The following is a 24,282-nucleotide window of genomic DNA, read 5'->3' on the forward strand; positions in this document are numbered from 1 at the left end:
CCTGTACGGACAAATCAAGTAATTCTGACCGCCAGAACTACCTCCAGAGTATGCAGTGATCCAACTCCTGCCAACTGAGGATCAGAAAAGAAGGCAAGACATTCATCCGAATGAAGTCCATGATTCTAAACAGAACCGTGCAGACCTCCAAGTATGCTCCAAGAGCACATGTATCACATCAGTGACCATTCCAGCTTACAGACACTGGTGAAAAAACTGAGGTCCTTCCTGTGTAGGAGGGGTTATAACGGGGTGGACTTACTGTTTGACTATCTGCCAGTGTCCATCCACCAGTAGGTGGCGTATAACCCATATAGTCATTATTATGGTTGCTCTGTGTCCCGTGATGTACGATAAAGAAAAACATAATTTTTTACTTTCTGCTATAAAGCACATCCAATAAAAAAAAAAAAAAAATGGAAAAAAAAATGGAATTTCTTTATAAATCTTGGCCAATATGTATTTTGCTACACATTTTTGGTAAAAAGAAATCCCAATAAGTGTATATTGATTGGTTTGCGCAAAAGTTATAGCGTTTACAAACTATGGGATTTTTTCAATGGATTTTTTTTTTTTTTTTAAATCTACTAGTAATGGCGGCGATCTGCGATTTATAGCGGGACTGTGACATTGCAGTGGACAAATCAGACACTAAGTGACAAATTCTTGGGGACCAGTGACACTAATACAGTGATCAGTGCTAAAAATATGCACTGTCATTGTACTGACTCTGGCTGGGAAGGGGTTAACATCAGGGGTGATCAAAGGTTTCAATGTGTTCCCTGAGAGTGATTTCTAACTGTGGGGAGGTGCTTGTACTGTAAGAAGACAGAGATCAGTGTTCCTGCTTAGTAGAAACAAAAGATCTCTTCTCCAGTCACAGAACGTCAATCTGCCTTGTTTACATAGGCAGACCGCCGTTCTGTCTGCCTCAGAAACGATCGGCGGGTCCAGGTTGACATCGGGACCCACTGATTGGCTCCCGCTGTGTCCAATCCCGCTGCATGCCCCAGACCCAGGAAACAAAATCATGTACAGGTAGGTGATTTCGCGCTGAAGGGCCGCACCTGCCGCAGTATATATGCATGGGGCAGTCTGGAAGCGATTAAACAATAAACCTTCCTTAAAAAAAAAATAGGCACAGGTCAATGAAGAATGCTTTATTTATAAATCTACATGACCCCTAAGTTAGGATCATATCAGGATAAGTCAAGGGACCTGGAGAGAGTTCACTGACTAACAAACTGACGTTTAAATGGATGATAGGATCCATTTAATTTGGCAGCATGCAGGCCTCCTTAGTAAGGACAAATACACATGAGTCTACACCCTGCAGACATTTTTCTTCACTTTCTGGATGACAGCTTCACAAATTCAAAACAAAAGTTTTTCTTTTAAGGTTTGCTAACAGACACACATTATTACCTTCCACTGTGATGCTTTGTGGTACCACCTCGAACCTCACCACCCTAAACGTGGGCTCCTGATTCACCTCCACTATCTCCCGATGGAAGTACAAGAGGAAGGACAAGTGATTGTGCAAGTAGAACTGGAAACAAAAAAAAAAAACAAAAAAAACAAGACGACGAGGTTAGTAAACCCCTTAAAAGCGTTTGTAACCCTAGAAAACAAAAAAACAAAAACAAATTGGATTCTACTTCAAAGCATGTTCGTGCTTGTGCAATTTGGCCCCTTCTATTGCCTGAAATACCTGGCTGATCCTGCCTGGTTTTGCCCGCCCCTCCGTAAACGGACCACGGTTTATTAGGTCTGCTGAGCCCTGACACCGTGGTCAGTTACGTGCCTAAACCGCACCCCCTTCCCTCCCTCCCTGCCTGTCAGCTCTATGATAGGTCCCGGCCCCTTCTGCTGCTGAAATAACAGTGTGAAGCACATGCAATCCCCTCTGTTAGAAAACATTCTACGCCTCAGTGTCTGTACTTTGTAAAAAAATACAGTATTGCCCATTACTACCTGATTTTAGAGCGCCAGATGGCACTCACGTGACTCCTCGCTGCTCTCCTACCCGGCTGACATCTTGGCTCTCTCTTCCCAACTGATGTCAGCGAGGGATCCTCAGCTCCTCCTGCTGTAGCTGTCAGATCGGGAGAGGGAGCAGCAAGGAGTAGCGGGAGCACAGAGTGGCCCTGTTAAATAAGGTAGTAATGGGCATATTTTATTACAAAGCACAGACACTGGGGCATAGAACATTTTCTAACCGAGGGGATTGCATGTACTTCACACAGTGGCTTAACAACCACTTTAACATGTATGTAAGCGTAATCTTTATTAGTATGTTCATAGATGTATCGAAATTTCAATGTGGTCGTCCCCATTTTTGACATAGCACATTAAAAGCTTAACAGAGATTATAAACCTGTCCTGAACTACAGCACACCTACCTGTCTCCTCAACTCCCACACAGAATAACCTCAGCAGATATGGGAAGATTGCTTGGTATAATACAGGCAAAGTACACAGCATTTCTGGCAGAATCAATCTGTATTTTATTGCAGTTATCCAACAGATATAATAAAACACTTTTAATGGTGTACTTAACAGACCAAAAGGGACCAAATAAGAGAAGTCCATTGTGAAGATTTGCAATGAGTACACCAAGCATTAGTATGTTATAAGTGATAATCAATAACTGCATAGTTACCTTGTTGTTGTCAGTGAACCCCAGTCTGTATCCATGTTCAAACTGGACTTCTCGCTCCTTCCTCTTTTCATCCTCCTCGTTGCCAAGATGGACATCTAGTCTAGTCGCTACCGGCAGGTTATCTGCTATTCTGGAGACACACACAGGAAGACAGGTCATACATTATGCAAGTGCACACGAAATTACTTTCAAAGTTCCTTTTTTTTTTTTTTTTTTCTTTTAAATAGTGAACTCTACTGAAAGCAAAAACAAATGGTCTATGAGCCTTCACTTCATGTGCAAGTGGGTTGCTGTACTCGCCGATAAACACTCAGAGGTCGTCACCCTATACCAGAACGTGCCTGAGCAAGGACCTCCATAGAGGGATTGCTATCAGGGGTTGGACACTGGAACTCACCAGGTAAAGGAAGATGGAGGACGCACCACAGAGGTAGACAAAATGCAGTCACAGAGGGGCAGGCTAGGACCTGGAACTGACAGTTTGCAGCACTACAATTATATAGAGTAAAGAAGTTATTAAAACCGATGAGCAGGGGCCGTCACCAGACCTCACTCATCAGATTTAACTACGTTTCTCTGGTGCTCCAGTGGGCTTATCTGACCTGGACTGCCAGATATTATCTGAACAAAAGCTTCAAATCTACAAATATTACAATGACTTTTGAAAAAGGCAATTACATGTTAATGATCATAAAAGATTTTAGTGAGCTAGCTTAAAGCTGAATGCCACCCAAAAGTGGAAGCTCCACTTATCTGCCTCCCACCCCTCCCCCCCCCCCCCCCGGTGTCCCATTTGGCTCCTTTTGGGGGGGGGGGAGCGGGTACCTGTCTTTGGCAGGTACCTGTCCCCACTTCTGAGAGATCTCGCCGCGGAAAGATCACTCAGAAGTTTGGCCCCCATCCTCCTTCCCCACTGCCGGGCCATTCAGGAAGTGCAGTAGGGAACCAGCTGTGAAGCTGCAGTTAGCCCCAGTTAGAGATGCACCGAAATTTCGGCGGCCGAAAATGGTGTTAGCGGCAGGGTGCCGAAAAGAGAAAAGGTGCCGATAACGTCACTGAAAAACACACCGCGTTTTTGCAGCGAATTTGTGGCGATTTTACCATGATTTTCTGTGCTTATGGTGTGTTTTTCATAGGTCATGTTACTCAAAAACCGCATCAAAAACGTAACACAGGTGCGTTAATGATGCGTTCTTGCTGCGTTTTCAATGCATTTGAACTGGGAGGTGTGTTTTTAGTGCGTTTTTTTTTTTTACTGACCAAAAATGCACCAAGCTGGATTTTTTACACCACAATGGAAGCCCAACGGGACCAGTGTGCAGACATACAAAGACATACAAAGAATTTAAAGGGATACATTTTTCTTGAGCTTTTCTTGCGCTACAGGTGCCAATAATGGCCGACAATAAATTCATATTCATTTAAATTGATGATAGTAAATAAAAAGTCGAATACAATACAATCATATATAAAAATATAAATACGTTTTAAAAACCATCATTTTCGGTTTTTGGCCAAGTGCATCCTGCATTTTTGGTTTCGGCCCCAAATTGTCCCATTCGGTGCACCTCTAATCACAGCCTCTGCCCCGCTAAAGATACGAGTCCTGGGCAGGGGAGGCAGACATAATAGGGAAGTGTCATGTTAGAGAGGAAAGGGGGGGGGGGGGGGCCCACTGTGATGGAGGAGGCTGTGATTGCTAGGGGCACTAATATAAAAGGGGACTGCACTGCAATTGTTACAGATCAGTCCTCTTTATATCAAAATTGCCCCCTTTACATTACAGTGCCCCCTTTATATTAATGTAAAGGGGCACTGCGATGTAAAGGGGCACAGTGATGTAAAGGGGAACTGAGGACACTGATATAAAAGGGGGACTGTGCTAAAAAGGGGAGCTGAGGACAGACTTTGAATAGCCCCCCACAAAAATTGCCAGTCCCAGGAGCCAAAAAGGTTGGGGACCGCTGCTCTAGGGCATCTGCCTAAAAAATATATAACGTTTGGGTGTTTTGAGTCATTTTCTAGCAAAAAATGCAGATTTTTCTACAGATTTTTCTACATGTATGACAGGAGTGTCATAATTAGCCTGGCAGGCAAGCAGTTAAAGTAGAAATATAGGCAAAACTTTTTTTTTCATTTTGGGTATAGTAAACCCTTTCGGTTAAGTTTTTTGTCATCTGTGTCCCACTGGGGAGATTTACCTTCACTTCCTGTCCCACAGGCATAACAGGAAGTGAGAGGAGATCCCTGCAAATTAAAGGAATCCATTGGGGACCCCCAGTTCCCCATTGGAAGATTTCCTCTCCATTATTGTTCCAGGGACAACCGAAAATGTGATTTCTTTTTACTTTACTTTTTACTTTAGCGGAGGGTGAATGTCCCTAACGAGGGCACAGGTAACAATAAAAACCTAACAGGTGTTCTAATTCGAGGAGCACCGAATAGAAATTTTGGTGCCGAAACCGAAAATGCAGGATGCACTTGGCTGAAAACTGAAACAGAATATGACAGTTTTTAAAAAATATTTACATTTTTATATATAAAATTCTAATCATTTTTGGCACCTTTAGTGCAAGAAAAGCTGTAGAAAAATGTATCTCTTTAAATTCTATGCGTTTACACAATGATCCGTTGGCCTTTCATTAAAGTTATAAAAATCCTGCTTGCTGTATTTTTGGTCAGTAGTAAAAAAAAAAAACCGAACAAAAAAAAAAAAAAACGCACTTCTCAGTTCAAATGCATTGAAAACGCAGCAAGAATGCATCAACGTACCCATGTTACGTTTTTGATGCGGTTTTTGAGTCACATGACCTATGAAAAACACATCATAAGCACAGTAAAATTGTGGTAAAAATCGGTGCAAAAATCATGTTGAATTTGCGGTAAAATCTTGGCGAATTCGCCGTAAAAACGCGGCAGAATCGCTTGCTATTATCGGACGCTTGCCGATTTTCGGACGAAATTTTGGTGCATCTCTAGTTCTAATCCATCTCCACTCTATAACCAAAGAAAAAAAAATGTTGGCCTTTGTAATACAATGAAAAATTAACATTTTGTTTCAGCGATGATTACATAGTTACATAGTAGGTGAGGTTGAAAAAAGACACAAGTCCATCAAGTCCAACCTATGTGTGTGATTATGTGTCAGTATTACATTACATATCCCTGTATGTTGTGGTCATTCAGGTGCTTATCTAATAGTTTCTTGAAGCTATCAATGACCCCCGCTGAGACCACCGCCTGTGGAAGGGAATTCCACATCCTTGCCGCTCTTACAGTAAAGAGATTAAAAAAAACAAAAAACAAAAACACACAAAAAAAATCATCTTCTATTATAGGCCCCTTTCACACTTGTGCGCCTTGGGACTGCAAAGTCACATGGCAAGTCCTACCCCATGATTTCCAATGAATACCATTTATATCTGTGCGACTTCAAAGTAGTCCCTGCGCTACTTTGGTCCAACTTTGATGCGACTTGAGGTCCATAGACCTCAAGATTACAAAGGCATTGCTTCAAGTCGCATCAAAGTTGCCGCAAAACCTTGCGACTTTCAGGTCGCATAAGTGTGAAAGGGGCCATAAGCAGTAAATGCTGTGCAGCATACATGGAGCAGACTGTGAAAGTAAAACCGCACAGTATCTTCTGATAACTCACAAGTGGACATAATAATCTTCCTGGATGCGCTCTGCGATCAGTTTGCTCTGGTCCTTAGTCAGCACCTGGGGCTTGCTGAACGTGGTACACAAAATCTCACACTTCTTATCATTGTTCATCAACACCTTGAATGGTGTGTTGACTATGCGGTCACCACGGAGCACCTCACCTAATGGAGAAAAACAGTTATCAAAGAGCTCCGTGCACACATCTAAACTCACAAAATACATACATGTAGAGGAACTCGAATCACATAGTCATGTCATCCCTTTACTGGTGCTGTGCAACACAGGGAGTGAACCTTTAACACCACTACATTGGTTTAACCACTTCAGCTCTGGAAGGTTTTACCCCCATTATGACCAGGCCATTATTTTGCGAATATGGCACTGCGTTACTTTAACTGACAATTGTGCGGCCGTGCGACGCTGTACATAAATAAAATTGTCCTTTTGTTCCAACAAATAGAGCTTTCTTTTGGTGGTATTTGATCACCTCTGCAGTTTTAATTTTTTACGCTATAAAAAAAAAAAAAAAAAAAAAAAAAAAAAAAGGCCGACAATTTAAAAAATAAATAAATAAATAAATATTTTATATATTTTACTTTCTGCTATAAAACATATCCAATAAAAAAAGAAAATGTAAAAAAAATCAAATCTCTTCATCAATTTAGGCCAATATGTATTCTGCTACATGTTTTTGCGCAAAAGTTTATAGCACCTACAAACTATGGGATAGATTAAGGGACTTTTTAAAATATTTGTTACTAGTAATGGCGGCGATCAGCGTTTTGTTAGCAGGACTGCGATATTGCAGCGGACAAATCTCAATCCAATACAGTGATCAGTGCTAAAAAAAAAATGGCACTGTCACTGTACTTAAAGTGGAGTTCCACCCAAAAGTGGAACTTCCACTCATAGGTTCCTCCCCCCCTCCGGTGACACAGTTGGCACCTTTCAGGGGGGAGGGGGGTACAGATACCTGTATATTACAGGTATCTGTACCCACTTCCGGCATAGATAGCCACAGAATCTGCGGTTATTTACGCCACTTCCTGCTCCCTCCCCGCTGCCTGCTGGGAAACACACGGGTCCCAGAGGCAGCAGGGACCATCCGTATTGCGCTGCGCGACTCGCGCATGCGCAGTAGGGAACCGGGAAGTGAAGCCGCACGGCTTCACTTCCTGATTCCCTTACCGAAGATGGAGGCGGCAGCACCCGAGGACGGAGAGACGCTTCGGCCTCGGGTGCCGACATCGCGGGCGCCCTGGACAGGTAAGTGTCCATGTTTTAAAAGTCAGCAGCTGCAGTATTTGTAGCTGCTGACTTTTAAGAAAAATTTTTTCGGCGGCGCTCCGCTTTAATAAGACTGGCAAGGAAAGAGTTAACAAATCAAAGGGTTGTCCCTAGGGGGTGCTTTCTAACTGTGGGGGATGTGCTTTGACTTAGGCTACTTTCACACTGAAAGCGCCCGGCGTTAGCGGTAAAGCGCAGCTAGTTTTAGCGGCGCCTTACAGCTGTTTTAGCTGCGCTTTTTAGCCTCTAGCGGGACGCTTTTAACCCCCCCTAGCGGCTAAAGAAAGGGTTAAAAGTGCCTGTGTTTGGGCAGCGCTGCCCATTAATTTCAATGGGCAGGGGCGGTTTAGGAGCGCTGTATACATCGTGCCCAAACCGCCCCAAAGATGCTGCTTGCTGGACTTTTTCTAACATCCTGCAAGCACACCGCCCCAGTGTGAAAGCACCCGGGCTTTCACACTGGGGAGGCATGGGAGGCATTTTTCAGGCGCTATTTCTAGCACTAAAACACCTGAAAAATGCCTCAGTGTGAAAGGGGTCTAAAGGAAAACAGAGATCTGTGTTTCTGCTTAGAAACACAAGATCTCCATTTTTCCCCATCTCCAAATGATCGATGGGTTCCCGGCGGACACAGTGTCCGCCAATTGCCTCCCACCGTATCCAGTCACAGGGGAGCGGGTCTCCGGCGGTGCGCCCCAGACCAGAAAGTAGAAACCAGGTACAGGTACATGATTGTGTGCTTAAGAGCTGCCCTGCCGCAGTATATGTATGTGGAGCGGTCTTTAACCACTTGCTTACCGGACACTTAAACCTCCCTCCTGCCCAGACCAATTTTCAGCTTTTAGCGCTGTCACACTTTGAATGACAATTGCGCGGTCATACAAAACTGTACCCAAATGAGATTTTAATCTTTTTTTTTTTTTTTTTTTTTTTTTACACAAATAGAGCTTTCTTTTGGTGGTATTTATTTTTTGCTAGACAAACAAAAAAAGATGGAAAATTTTGAAAAAAAAAAAATCATGTTTCATAGTTTGTTATAAAATTTTGCAAACAGGTAATTTTTCTCCTTCATTGATATGCGCTGATGAGGCGGCACTTGTGGGCACTCATAGGCTGCACTGATGGGCACAGATAAGATGGTACTGGTGGCACTGATAGGTATCACTAATAGGTGACACTGATGGGCAGCAATGTTGATGAGGCACTGATTGGTGACACTGATAGGTGGCACTGTGGGCACTGATGGGTGGCACTGGCAGGTGGCACAGGTGGGCACAGATGAGGTGGCAGCTGTTTTCCTTGATCGGGACCGATGTCCCTCTGAGCGCTGCCGGTGATCGTGTCAGCGCGAGGAGAAAAAAATGGCCAATTACCGGCTCTGTTTACATCACATGATCAGCTGTCATTGGCTGACAGCTGATCATGTGGTAAGGGGTCGGGACCGACCCCTTACTCCGATCTGTGATCAGCCGAATCTCATTGACTCGCTGATCACAGAGCACGCCGCGCACACCCTGCAGGGGGCGCACTGGCCGCTCGGGCACGGGAGGACGTCTACTGACGCATTCCCAGCAAAGTAGGTCCGCGCCGTAGCCGTCATTCAGCTATAGCACGGATTTGAAGAAGTTATTCGGTTAAGAAAAATTTAAAAAAGAAGATTTAACACTTTTGGGACTGCAAAAAAACACAATTTTTTTTATCCCTTTCAGCATCACCACATAGACTTTATTAGCCTGTGTACGCTATATGGACTATTTATCACTCATAGCTCTATTTTAGAACGTTTACTTATTAGCAGATCCGCACTGGGAGTTATATGAATCCGGAGTTATTGCGCTTATACTTGTTAACACCTCTGGGAACCCCTGCTAATAATTGATATATGTACAGATAATGGTAAATTTGCATACCTGGCAGTGAGAATACTCCCCCTTCTTAGAAAATGAATATGATCATTGGTGTCAGTGGTTATTTATCTGACAGTGAGAAATTGTTCATTACTGAAGGAACCTCTAGCAACCTCTGGAGGGACCCTGGTTAAGAAAAGTTGGCCTATACCTTCCACATTGGTACCTCCAGGTTAAAACGTACCCAGATTCTCCGCCTTGTATGCGATCTCGCCTGGCTGACAGAAAGGCAGGGAGTAATATTCATATGGCAGCTGAGTCCGGGAGCTGGTAAGCTTCACAGCCTAGTAGAGAAAGCAAAGGGACACACGTCTCAACAAAAAGCAGCAGTCATTATTTATTAACAGGCTGATGATGTAAAAGGCTTCTCACCTTAATGTCCACAGGGTCATCCTTGTGGAAATTTATGGGTGCCACACCGGGTACATAGAAGGCACCTGTCCCATGAAGTAGGCAGAGGCTGATCAGCAGCCACGCATAGGTCACCTAACAGCAAAAAGATTAAAAAAAAAAGACAGTCAAAACAAAGCTGTAAAACGTAAACTTTATTGTCCCTATTACAATATTAACCACTAAAGCCGCGGAAGGTTTTACCCCCTTTTTGACCAGGCCATTTTTTGCTATTTAACCACTTCAGCCCCGGAAGATCTTACCCCCTTCCTGACCACTATTTACAATTTGGCACTGCGTTGTTTTAACTGACAATTGCGCGGTCGTGCGACATTATACCCAAACAAAATTTGCATCCTTTTTTCCCCACAAATAGAGCTTTCTTTTGGTGGTATTTGATCACTTCTGCGGTTTTTATTTTTTGCGCTATAAACAAAAAAAGAGCGTCAATTTTAAAAAAAAATTCGAAATTTAAAAAAAAAAAAAAAAAAAAACAATGATTATTTATTATAGTAAAAAGTAACACATCTTATGTACCTAAAGTGGATGTAAACTGTAAAAAAAAAATTTATATCATACTGTAGAGTATAAGATTTCCTATCATTTGAGCCCAGTCTTGCCACACAGAGTTAATCCAGCTCTGAGCAATCCTCTTTTACTGTTCAGTGAGACAATTCTTGACAAACTGAGAAAAACTTTGTCAAATCCTCCCCCTTGCTGTGAGTGACAGGTGATTTACATATCTCGTGCACTAGCCTAAGAGACATGCATTATTTTTAATTCCCTCCCCCACTCCTTTCTTCAGCAGCTCTGCAAGGATTGGATGTTCCACACCACACCATGATTTGGCATGCTGAAGTCATGTGGTGACTTTCCTGTCTTTTCACTGGATGTTAGAGATCATAGCAGAAATACACAGGAGAAAAATGCATGTTGACAAGAAGTGTAGAGGTGGGCGGGGAGTCTACTGACATCACGACTCCACCCACCGAGCTCCAGACAACAGACCCACCCACAGAATGTGCAGTTTTTCGGGTCTCATAACAGACAGAGGGGAGACATTTGACAGGTAAAGATACATGCAGGAGGCATGTATTTCCTTATAGATAACCCCTATGGCTGTAGTTTAGAAAGGATGTCATTGGGTTTACATCTACTTTAAGCACTTGCCGCCCGCCATATAGCAAAATGACAGCGGCAAAGTGGTTTCAATAACCTAACCGGACTTCATATGATGTCTTCAGGATAACATTGCGGCGATCGTTATTGCGGTGCATCAGTCTGACACACCGCAACACCGATCTAGGTAAAGAGTCTCCGACGGACTCTACCACGTGATCAGCCGTGTCCAATCACAGCTGATCACGGAGTAAACAGGAAGAGCCGCTGACTCGCGTCTGACAGATGTGAGTAGAGGAGAGCCGATTGGCTGCTCCTCAGACGGAGGGGTCTGTGCTGATCGATTATCAGTGCAGCACCCCCGAGGATGCCCACACTGGACCACCAGGGACGCCACTAGGACCACCAGGGATTTCACCACCAGGTATGCTACCCTAGACCACCAGGGATACCAATAAGTGCCCACAATGGGTATCACTGATTGGCAGGCATTATTGTTTGGCACTGATTGGCATCCATCAGTACCATACATTACAGTACATCAGTACCGCCTATCAGTGCCCATCCGTGCTGCCTATCAGTGCCCATCTGTGCGTGCTGCCTATCAGTGCCCATCCGTGCCGCCTATCAGTGTCACCTCATCAGTGAAGGAGTAAACTTATTTATTTACAAAGTTTTGTAACAGAAACATAAAAAAAACTTTTTTTTTCAAAATTTTCGGTCTTTTTGAATTTGTTTAGCAAAAAATAAAAACCGCAGAGGTGATCAAATACCACCAAAAGAAAGCTCTATTTGTGAGAACAAAATGATAAAAATGTATTGTGGGTACAGTGTAGCATGACTGCGCAATTGTCATTCAAAGTGCGACAGCGCTGAAAGCTGAAAATTGGACTGGGCAGGAAGGTGTATAAGTGCCCGGTATTGAAGTGGTTAAAATGCCATAGCAGCGCTCATGTCAGTTCATCCACATGTGACAAGCTTATATATGATTCCACATATAAGAAAAAACGGTGAAGTGACTTCTTTAAATAGGTGAAGCTCTCGTTACGGTGATTCTAGTTGTTGTCACTCGTGCACCACATACCCAGAACGCCACCACATGAGTAAGACTCCCCTTAGGGTATACACTCACCAGATATTGCTATTTCATGCGCCTTAAGGTAAAACTTTTGTTTTCACTTCGAAGGCATTTCCTAATTCTGTTGGGATTCTGCCCTGTCTCTCCACTCTGCTCTTCCCGTCCCTCTGACCTCTGTCGCTCGTATTACCTCACTCACCCATCACACTCTGTTAGGAATGAGGAAACACATGGCTGCAGATATCCTAGCAGAGTGTGATGGGTTATGTGATGTAATACGAGCAACAGAGGTCAGAGGGACGGGAAGAGCAGAGTGGAGAGACAGGGCAGAATCCCAACAGAATTAGGAAATGCCTTCGAAGCGACAACAAAAGTTTTACCTTAAGGCGCATGAAATAGCAATATCTGGTGAGTGTATACCCCAAGTGCCGGTTCACACTACAGCGACCTGAAAGTCGGCACGACTTTGCGAGGCAACTTCAGGGAATTCCTGGGTAATCTTTCTGTAATGTCAGATCCGAATCACATCCATTAAGATAAGGATCCAACTTGGAGGCAACTTTCATTGAAATCTATGGGTACAAGTTGGCTAGAAGTCGCCTTGAAGTAGTACAGGAACCTTTTCTGAAGTCGGAGTGACTTCAGTAGTGTAAATTAAGACAGCTCTCATTCACTTCAATGGAATTTCTTATGTCCAGCGACTTGGGGCGACTTGAGGTCTGACAAGAACCAGCACTAAGGGGAGTCTTACTCACGTGGTGGTGTTCCCAGTATGTGGTGCACGAGTGACAACAACTAGGGTCACAGTAACAAGAGCTTCACCCATTTAAAGAAGTCACTTCACCATTTTTATCTTATATGTGGAGTCATATAAAAGCTTGTCACATGTGGATGAATTGACATAAGTGCTGCAATGGCATTTTAAGTACATAAGATGTGTTGGACTTTTTAATGCTATCGTTTTCATTTGTGATATGTTTTTTAGCAGCTGCTGACTTAATTACAAATACTATTGTGTATTTATAGAGGTTAAGATTTAGTTTTATACAGGTTACATCAATTTTTGGAAGAGTGTTTTCCTTCGGCGCTGAGCGGTGCTATTTAGGCCGTTTTTTCTTGCACTATGGTTCATTTTATAATAAATATTAAGTATCCCCAAATTAAAAAAAAAAAATCTTCAGCAATTTAGGCCAATATGTATTCTTCTAAATATTTTTGGTACAAAAAATAAATAAATAAATCGCAATAAGCGTATTGATTGGTTTGCATTATAGCGTCTACAAACTATAGGAAACTATGAGAAAGATTTATGGCATTTTTATTTTTGTTTTTTTTTTTACTAGTAATGACGGTGATCTGCGATTTTTAGCGGTATTGCAAAGGACAGATCGGAGACTTTTGACACATTTTTGGGACCATTGACATTTATAGAGCGATCAGTGCTATAAATATGCACGGATTACTGTATAAATGTCACTGGCAGGGAAGGGGTTAACACTAGGGGGCGATCAAGGGGTTAACCGTGTGTTCCCTCACTGTGTTCGGATGGGACTAACTAGCAGAGATGACAGATCGCTGTCCCTACTTTGTAGGAACACACGATCTGTCTTCTCTCCTCTGACAGAACAGGGATTTGTGTGTTTACACACACAAACCCCAGTGTTGGTTCTTGTGCACGCGGTTGCGCCCGCCAGGGACATGCAGAGGGTGCTCGCGCGCACTCTGGTGACTCTCCTGGGCAAAACCGTATATATACGGGGTTTCGCCCAGGAGAGCCATTCTGCCGCAGTATATCTGTGTGAGCCGGTCGGGAACCAAGTAACTACTTTAACTGGTAATTGCACAGTATATGCAACATTGTACCCAAATGAAATTACTTTTTTTCACATGAATAAAGCTTTCTTTTGGTGGTATTTGATCACCTCTGCGTTTTTTTATTATATAAAAGAAAGAAAAAAAAAAAGACCAAAAATTTTGAAAAAAATAAATAAATACATTTATATTATTTTTTACTTTCTGCTATAAAACAAATCCAATAAAAACTTATTTTAAAAAAATCTAAATTTCTTAATAAATTTAGGCCAAAAATGCACCAAATGCCCTCTGAGGATGTGCCCTTGCACGAAATGGATTGGGGCTGGATTACGAGCTGACCTCACGCCGCCATTTCCAGGGATCCGAATTGGCGACCAGCTTATTAAGTGGATACGAATTGCTGTTTTTATATGTCATGTCATTCTTTTGGATTTATGCGATTTTATGTGAATCCTTTACATTGTAATAAATTACTACTATTATACTGATTTGTTAAAAAAAATTAATAAAAATAAAAAATACTACATTATGTCAGACCCTTCGGTGTGGCTCTATGTGGTGAGCACCCTCTTTCCATACAGCCCTTGCATGCACAGTGTGATGTTCCCTTCTGGCAAACATCGGAACTTTGGACACCTGTGGACCTATCTAGCAGTTGGATGGTCGTGTATGAGAGGCTGGGAGTTTTTATCGGATATTGAAGCGCTGCTTGCTGCTAATGGCAGCACAGAATCTGCTAAATGCATTATTAGCACTGAGCACAAGTGGTGGTGTGGTTAAGACTGGACTTGACAAATTTGCTTTGAATCTAGGAGCCAGTTAAAAAAAAAGTTAGAAGCCAGTTTTTTAAATCAGCTGTCCGGCGCCCGGAACTGCATGTCCAGGGTGTCGGGCAATACAAATTGCTCAAGCCAGGTGGTAAACCAAAAAAAAAAAAAAAAAAAATTTTCTCCTTCACTGATGGGCGCGGATGAGGCTGCACTGATAGGTTGCATTTATGAGGCAGCACTCTAGGGGCACTCATGAGGTGGCAATGATATGCAATCCCTGTCCACTCACCGGTGGTAAGGAAACGATGACAGATCAAGCCCGCAACCGCAACCCCATCACACAGCTGTCAAACTGGGAAGGAGATGTCAGAGGTGGGCAGGCAGTCAGAGGAAGACACTGGTTCCCACAAAAGAGCATGTATCCAGCTGCAGCCTCAATTATCGGCCAGCCCGACCTCTTAATCCATGCACCCATGGGGGAGGGGGGGCACATGGAGAGAATCCAGATCGCTGCTGCAGTGTAGCCCAGGCGCCAGGGCGACCTGGTGCCTGGGATTTGTCGAGCCTTGTGTTAAGATTGAAAGTGGAAGGTTTTCTTTGAACACTAGAAGAACCCCCATTTTTCCTCATTGATATACACTTTGTTCTGGGACTTAAAATCAATATATCATCACAGTTAATGGGACATTATTGCTTTATATGTGATAGATAGATAGATAGATAGATAGATAGATAGATAGATAGATAGATAGATAGATAGATAGATAGATAGATAGATAGATAGATAGATAGATAGATAGATAGATAGATAGATAGATAGACGTACATACATATACACACATGAGCCAGGCCTTCTTGTCCAACATCAGTGCCTGACCTCACAAATGCTCTTCTGGAAGAATGGTCAAACATTCCCATAGACACACTCCTAAACCTTGTGGACGGCCTTCCCAGAAGAGTTGAAGCTGTTATAGCGGCAAAGGGCGGGCCAACTCAATATTGAACCCTACGGACTAAGACTGGGATGCCATTAAAGTTCATGTAAAGGCAGGCATCCCAATACTTTTGACAATATAGTGTGTGTATATATATAATTTGTATAGAGGCACTGCACATTATTGATGATGTTTAAGTTGGGTTTTGAATGTGGACCTATTGCTAGCTTCCTTCTCTATAAATCTAGTTCAGACTTCTTTTTTTTATGATTTTCACTGTAGGCCAAAAATGTCCGATTTGAAAAAGTAGTTCCTGTACTACTTCTTGCTATTTCGGGGTGCGATGTCCATTGACATCTGTGCAGAAACCCGCACAGATGTCTGTGAAATCGAAGCCCAAATTGGGACTGACAGGCGGAAGTGAAATCGTGCAGCTTCAGTCCCGCAACTCAATGTGAACCTGGGCTTAGGCCTGGTTCCCCTTAAAATCCATACCAGACCAAAAGGTCTTATATGGTCTTGGGGACTCTATGCCGTTTTTTTTTTTTTTGGCGTGGGTTTCCCCTTCAAGAACCTCAGAGCACAAGTCGCATGCCAAAATCAGTTAAGACGATGAATAGACTTCAATGATATTCGATGGGCTGAAGTAGGATCAAAGTCAGACCAAAAGTAGTGCAGGAACCATTTCAAAGTCAGACCGACCAGTTAAGACGGATCTCCTAGGGAACCATTGATTTATACACGTCACGTGACATGTGCTCCCAATGTCGGAGTGTTTGTCATACCAGTGTGAACCCAGTCACACTCTGATACCCCTAACTAAAATCTAGTGGAACCAGTTGCTTTCAGAAGTCACCGAATTAGTAAATACAGTCCACCTGTGTGTAATTTAATCTCAGTATAAATACAGCTGTTCTGTGAAGCCCTCAGAGGTTTATTAGAGAACCTTAGTGAACAAACAGAATAATGAAGGCCGAGGAACACACCAGACAGGTCAGGAATAAAGTTGTGGAGAAGTATAAAGCAGGGTTAGGTTATAAAAAAATTTTCCAAGCTTTGAACATCTCACGGAGCACTGTTCAATCCATCATCCGAAAATGGAAAGAGTATGGCACAACTGCAAACCTACCAAGACATGACCGTCTATCTAAACTGACAGGCCGGGCAAGGAGAGCATTAATCAGAGAAGCAGCCAAGAGGTCCATGGTAACTCTGGAGGAGCTGCAGAGATCCACAGCTCAGGTGGGAGAATCTGTCCACAGGACAATTATTAGTCGTGTTCTCCACAAATCTGACCTTTATGGAAGAGTGACAAGAAGAAAGACATTGGTGAAAGAAAGTCATAAGAAGTCCTGTTTGCAGTTTGTGAGAAGCCATGTGAGGGACACAGCAAACATGTGGAAGAAGGTGCTCTGGTCAGATGAGACCAAAATTTTACTTTTTGGCCTAAAAGCAAAACGCTATGTGTGGCAGAAAACTAACACCGCACATCACCCTGAACACACCATCCCCACTGTGAAACATGGTGGTGGCAGCATCATGTTGTGGGGATGCGTTTCTTCAGCAGGGACAGGGAAGGTGGTCAGAATTGATGGGAAGATGGATGGAGCCAATACAATCTTAGAAGAAAACCTGTTAGAGTCTGCATAAGACTTGAGACTGGGGCGGAGGTTCACCATACAGCAGGACAACGACCCTAAACATACAGCAGAGCTACAATGGAATGGTTTAGATTAAAGCATATTCATGTGTTAGAATGGCCCAGTCAAAGTCCAGACCTAAATCCAATTGAGAATCTGTGGCAAGACATGAAAATTACTGTTCACAGACGCTCTCCATCCAATCTGACAGAGCTTGAGATATTTTGCAAAGAAGAATGGGCAAAAATGTCCCTCACTAGATGTGCAAAGCTGGTAGAGACATCCCCAAAAAGACTTGCAGCTGTAATTGCAGTGAAAGGGGGTTCTACAAAGTATTGACTCAGGGGGGCGCCATACAAATGTACCCCCCACACTTTTCACATATTTATTTGTAAAAGATGTTGAAAACAATTGATCATTTTCCTTCCACTTCACAATTATGTGCCACTTTGTGTTGGTCTATCACATAAAATCCCAATAAAATACATTTACGTTTTTGGTTGTAACATGACAAAATGTGTAAAATGTCAAGGGGTATGAATACTTTTTCAAGGCACTTGTTAACCACAGCAACGTAACGACATACAGGGACGTTATTGGGTGGCATGTGGTTAAACTTCGGCTTGAAGACTTTCAAAACAAGACAGAAGAACTTCCTCTGTATTTTTGCACCGTATAGAATCAGACTTCTATAACAGCTTTCCCAACACTCCCCCTCCCCACCCAACTCAGATTTTTTACAACATTCCTCTGGTGCACGGGTAATCGTTCCGAAGCATTTGAAAAAAAAAAATATGAAAGTCATGTCCGCATTCTCAGATTCGCAGGATTTCCTCCTATCCTTCAGCCCTCATTCACATTGGAGCCACCTGTCATGCGATTTGATAGGTCAAGTCGCACCCAACTGCCAGCAATCGCACTGTTCAAACCGGGGCGATGAAGGCTTTGCGGTGCCGCATAGATTTTGGCAGTTTCAGGTGCGACTTTCATAGACGTCTGTGCATGAAGCCGCACAAATGTCTTCCAAGTGGCACTGACATGTAGCTTTGAAGTCGTGCGATTTCAAAGCTGGCGTCAGTGTGAACGAGCGCTCAAGGATCTAACTACTTTATTCTGGGTAAACGGAAGATTCGTTCCTGGTTTGGGCCGCAAAAGCTGACAAACAGAAAGACCCCTTTCACACCGAGGAGCTTTTTGGACGTTTTAGCGCTAAAAATAGCACCTGTAAAGCACCTCTTATGCCTCCCCACTGCTTTCAGACTGGGGGCGGTGCGTTTGCGGGACCAGAAAAAAAAGTCCTGCAAGCTGCATCTTTGGGGCGGTTTGGGAGCGATGCATGCATTGAAATGAATGGGCAGTGTGCCGAAGCGCCTGCAAAGCGACGTGGGCGCTTTTTACCCTTTCTTCGACCGCTAGCGAGGGTGCTGCTAAAAGCGATAGTAAAGTGCTGCTAAAACTATCAGCGCTTTACCGCTAACTCCGAGCACCTTCAGTGTGAAAGTAGCCAAAGCAAAACGGATGGAAACCTCTGGAGATGTCATTACCAAGTGTGACCAGGAACCGTCCTTTCTGACAACCATCATCACAGGGAATGAGACCCGGTGCTACCAGTTCCATCGGGAATCCAAGCGGCATCCACCGCCCTCCCCTGATCTGACACTTTCTTTGTTTTCCCGCCTGAAGAGCATCATGACGTGGCGGCAATCCAGGAATGTGCGACATCGATTCTGCAATGGATTCCTAAAGAGGTCTTTGCTGACGGTTTCCAGTTTTATGAACGTTGCCAAAAGTTTGTTGTAAAGGATGGCGATTGTTTTGAACGCCAATAAAAGGGAATTTGTTTGCATCTTCTGTTTTGTTTGTTTTCTGATACCATTCACAGAACTTTTTAGACGCCTTGTATACATAGTTACACTAATCAAAGGTGGGTCAATAGAACTATATAAATCAACCCATATCAGGCATTCTTTTTTAACCACTTCAATACCGGGCACTTTCTCCCCCTTCCTTCCCAGACCAATTTTCAGCTTTCCACGCTCTCGCACTTTCAATGAGAATTGCGCGGTAATGCTACACCGTACCCAAATGAAATTTTTATAATTTTGTTCACAAAAATAGAGCTTTCTTTTGGTGATATTTATTCACCACTTGGTTTATTTTTTGTGATATGAGCAAAAAAAGAGCGAACAATTTTGAAAAAAAAAAAAAAAAAAAAAAACTATATTTTCTACTTTCCGTTTTAAAAGAAATCCAATAGAATCAAATTTTGTCATAAATTTAGGCCAAAATGTATTCTGCAACATGTCTTTGGTAAAAAAAAAAAAAAAAATCCCTATAAGTGTATAATAGGTTTGTGTGATCACAGACAGATGTGTGCAGATGACCACCGAGACAGATGTGTGCAGATGATCACTGGGACAGATGATTTTACTGGGACATGTGTGGGGTGACACTATTGTGGGGACACTGGACCGGTGATCAGTGTGTAAAAAAACAGCTCATACTCACTGATCACCGGTGGCTGCAACGATCCGCTCTCCCTCTCCTCACTGACAACTTCCGAGGAGAGGGAGAGCCGATCGCCTAGCAACTGGTTCTCTATTTACATCACATGATGGATGTGATTGGACACAGACATCATGTGATCAAAAGGACCAATCACAGAGCTCTCCTGCCAATCTGAGATGCGGCGGGTGACAAGAGCGCATCGGGATCACGAATCCGCTCCTTTTGAGGGACGTTCCTGAATGTCCACTCAGGAGGAAGCGCCCACCCGGCCATATATGTGCAGTAGGAAGTGGTAAAAAAAACATGGACCAGGAAGATTCACCTGCAGTAAAAATTTGGTAAATGTCAGATTTAAAAATAATCTGGAATTCTGTTTGGTGAAAGTCCCATTTTCTGCTCTATAAATACACTCCATTATGTTTACAACCAGCCTAGCGTGTATATGTGAATTGGGCTCCTGGTACTTTTCATTGTGTTTGAGAATTGTGTGTCAGGAGTAGAGATGGGCTCGGGCGTGTTTGGGATCCCACCTGACTGATCCCGCCAGGAAGCCGACGCCACACACCGCTAATCACAAGTCCTGAGACATTTCCTGGTCTGTGCAGCTGCAGCTGCAGAAATGTCTCAGTGCCTGTGATTAGCGGTGTGCAGCGTCGGCGATCTGGCAGGTGGGATTTCGAACACGCCCGAGCCCATCTCTAGTCAGGAGTGCGGCTGCAAGGCAGGGAATGCCTCAGCCGCTTATGATTGGCAGTCCACAGCAACATCTTCCCGGCAGGACTAGGATCCAAATTCATCCCTACTCTCTAGCTCCCTTGTCACCTCCAAGACTTCTCCAGAGCCTCTCCCATCCTCTGGAACTCCCTACCCTAACTCTCCTACTCTGTCAGCCTTTACATAAACTCTAAAAACAAATCTTGCCAGGGAGGCCTATTACTCCTCTCTAACCTTCTCCATCAACTCACATGGGTATCGCTTTTTGTATCACTTTTTTTCTAAAGCCTCGTACATACAGTACGATTGTTGGCAGGGGATTGTCTGTTGTCCTAAAATTTTCCCGTTAGTACGCTCCTTTTGACAATTGTTGTCCAACTTTCAGCAAACAAATGTTGGATGACAGGCTAGTAAATTCTCAGCGGACAGCGGTTCCACGTCAGATTTTCTGATGGTCAGTACAGAAATTTGTCACACAAAAGTCGAAAGTACAAAACACGCATGCTCGGAATCAATGCTCACCAAACATGAAATTAGCAGAAGGGGCCAAAAGGCTGGCGCTCAAGAGCTGAAATTCCTCGTAGTACATCACTACGTTCGTGTTGTCAACCGACAATTGTGTACCATTAGTATGCAGGACAAGATCCTGGCACACGCCCCTTAAGACAAAAATCAGACGCTCGGTCGGCCAACAATCGTACCATGAGTACAGGGCTTTAGTTTACACTTGAGGCCGGGGGGGCGAAGTAACAGGTGGTTGCGCCATCATTTTACGGCCCGAACCGCCGCCCTTAAACAAACATAGCAGCTAGAGGGGGTTGCGCACACGATGCGGCCCCACCACTCCGCTTTGTGGCTGCGGCAAGAATTTAACCCACTGTCGCATTCAGCGGGCAGGACCAGCCGCCAAAAAAAAGGGCCCTCCGAATCCTTTTGTCTTGAATTGTATTGTAACTGCACTCTCCCCCTTTATATAGTAAAGTGCCGGGCAAACTGCTGGCGCTATATAAATCCTATAAAATAACAATAATAATTTGGGTGACGATCTGTTAGAACTTTAAACTGGCACTTTAAATGGAAGGATGTACAACAGAAGAACGCAAGTGACAGTCTGTCTGGTAAAATAATTATTAAGACCACCCGACCACCCCAAATTTGGGATGGTCTAGAGGCAGGACTCAACTGATGTGCAGATAACTGAGGGAATTTTATTATTTTATTTTTTCTTCATTTTTATACTTCTTAGGGTCTTATACTCTCTAATAATAGGATCCCGTTTGTTCGGGATTCTTTTTCAACTTCTTTTGCATATATTTAAGCTCTTTCTTGTATTCGATAAAAAGGAGAAGATTTGGGGGTAGGGACTTTCAGGAAGCCATGGCCTGGTGAGGTCAAGTATTTATTATCTAAATGAGATGGTATCATCAATTGTATGACAATGTTTCTTCATTTCCGAATCTTACGTACATGTCAATATAATGTTATATTCTTCTTTTTATTGTAAATTCAATAAACATATTGGACAAGAAAAAAAAAAAATTATTAAGAGACTCAAAAGAACGTATATATCCTGCACTGTCTGCTTACTACTCTGTATTCATTTTCTATACTATTTATATAGACAGATTTAGGAAGAAAGGCTCCCAGTTTTACTCTCCATCAGGAAGTTAAATGCACTTTGTTCAGGATAAAAACATATTACTACCATGATATGGATTTCCTCTTGTGTAATAATCAGAATACTATATATCCTGTCCCTAGTAGATCACATACTATATATCCTGTCCCTAGTAGATCACATACTATATATCCTGTCCCTAGTAGATCACATACTATATATCCTGTCCCTAGTAGATCACATACTATATATCCTGTCCCATTACAGCATAGTATTGTAAAGTAAAAACCTGAATTTAAAATCTATATTAAATCATTTCAGAAGTGAGTGACAGAGCTCTACAATCGGGGGGCTATACACTGGATCTGATCAGACCCAATTTGTATATCAGGCTGGGGGGGGGGGGGGGTGTTGCCTGCTATCTTTCCCAATGTATAAGGGGCTGGGGGTCAGGGGCGACTGTACATTGCATTTAGTTTCAGTCCCCTGTGTGTGTATACAGCTGGGGGTCAGGGGCCCCAAACACTGGATCCACTGTGGCTTCTGTGTGTGGGTATAAGGGTGGGGCCCCGATATCGTCAGGGGTCCTGTACACTGGATCCACCGCAGTCCCTATATGTACGTATATGGCAGGGGCCCCAATAACATCAGGGGCCCCTGTACAATGGACCCACTGCAGACCATATATGTGTGTATATGGCAGGGGCTCCAATACCATCAGGGGCCCCGTACACTGGATCCACCACAAACCCTATCTATGTGTGTATATGGCAGGGGCCCCGTACACTAGATCCACTGTGGCCCCAAAATGTGTGAGTATGTGTGTATGGCAGGGGCCCCATACACTAGATCGACTGCAGCCTCTGATTGGATGGCCAGGGTCCTAATACTGTCAGGGGCCCCATACATTAGATATACTGAAGCCTCTGGTGCCCCATACACTGGATCCACTGTTGCCCCTATATGAGTGTATTTATGGCTGGGGCCCCAATACTGTCAGCCCCAGTGTGTGTATATGGCCGGCACCTAAAACTACCAGGGGCCCCATACACTACAGTCTATCAGACACTGTGTGTTTATATAAGGCTGGGGCCCCAATACTGTCAGCCCCGGTGTGTGTGTGTATATATATATATATGGCTAGGGATCAGGGGCCCCATACACTGGGTGAAGAGGGAGGAGCTCTCCTGTTAATATTATAACATGGTTAGGGGCCCCTAGTCCTCCGTAGGGCCCCACCTGCAGCCTGAGCATTAATGGGGCATCTTTTACCCCCTCTACACCTCACACTCGGTATTAGGGCCCCCCCATTCTCTTCACACAGAAAGGGCTGTTATGGTTCTGCACTTCCGGGATGTCAGACCCCCCCCCTGACACCGACTTCCGGTTCCGCCCGGTGCCCCCCTCCTCCCTCTCACCCCACTGCCCTCACCCGGCCCCCGCCTCTGCCCACCTCCCCCGGGGTCCCCCCTCTCCTCTCCGGGGACCCCGGAGCTCCCTTAGCCGGACACTCACCCCAGCGGCCGCCATCTTGGATCCACGTGTCCCTGGTGACGTCAGCGGAAGTGACTCGTTCCTCGGCCCAGCCGGGTTTATTGTCATAGCAACCGGCGGTGTGTCCACTTCTCTGACAGGACTGAGGCTTGAGGCACTGACTGTCATCAATGAGCCTGTCATCATCAATGAGCCTGTCATCAATGAGCCTGTCAGTGCCTCATTACTCAGTGTGCCCATAGATCAGGGCCCTGCATAATACATGTCAGTGCTTCATACCTCAGTGTGCCCATAGATCAGCGCCCTGTATAATACATGTCAGTGCCTCATACCTCAATGTGCCCATAGATCAGGGCCCTGTATAATACATGTCAGTGCTTCATTCAGGGAAGCCTATCCCACACCCACATAACTGTCCCTGAGCCACCCCCATCAAATCATTCTTTGCAGCTATTACCTTTTGTACCACCACCCCCTCCCTTTAGAATGTAAGCTCTACGAGCAGGGCCCTCCTGTACCTTTTGTATTGAACTGTACTGTAATTGTGTTGTCCCCCTTATACATTGTAAAGCGCTGCGTAAACTGTAGGCGCTATATAAATCTCATATAATAATAATAATAATAATAATAATAATAATGTCAGTGCTTCATACCTCAGTGTGCCCATAGATCAGGGCCCTGT

General features: G+C 43.8%; 1 protein-coding gene across 1 annotated transcript in view; it reads right to left on the minus strand.

Moving 5' to 3' along the window:
- The window catches only part of TM9SF4 (transmembrane 9 superfamily member 4), a 44,077-nt gene extending 20,356 nt beyond the window's left edge, over positions 1-23,721 (minus strand). Inside the window, exons 1-6 of the mRNA XM_073607294.1 lie at positions 23,622-23,721; positions 9,892-10,005; positions 9,704-9,803; positions 6,318-6,486; positions 2,663-2,792; positions 1,426-1,549 (exon numbers count right to left, since the gene is read on the minus strand). Coding sequence (XP_073463395.1) covers positions 1,426-1,549; positions 2,663-2,792; positions 6,318-6,486; positions 9,704-9,803; positions 9,892-10,005; positions 23,622-23,708 — 724 coding nt within the window. The 5' untranslated portion in view covers positions 23,709-23,721. The remainder of the gene's footprint in view (positions 1-1,425; positions 1,550-2,662; positions 2,793-6,317; positions 6,487-9,703; positions 9,804-9,891; positions 10,006-23,621) is intronic.
- Positions 23,722-24,282: the final 561 nt, after the last annotated feature.

Source organism: Aquarana catesbeiana, linkage group LG12 (assembly GCF_042186555.1).
Source record: "Aquarana catesbeiana isolate 2022-GZ linkage group LG12, ASM4218655v1, whole genome shotgun sequence".
In the NCBI taxonomy this organism is placed as follows: domain Eukaryota; kingdom Metazoa; phylum Chordata; class Amphibia; order Anura; family Ranidae; genus Aquarana; species Aquarana catesbeiana.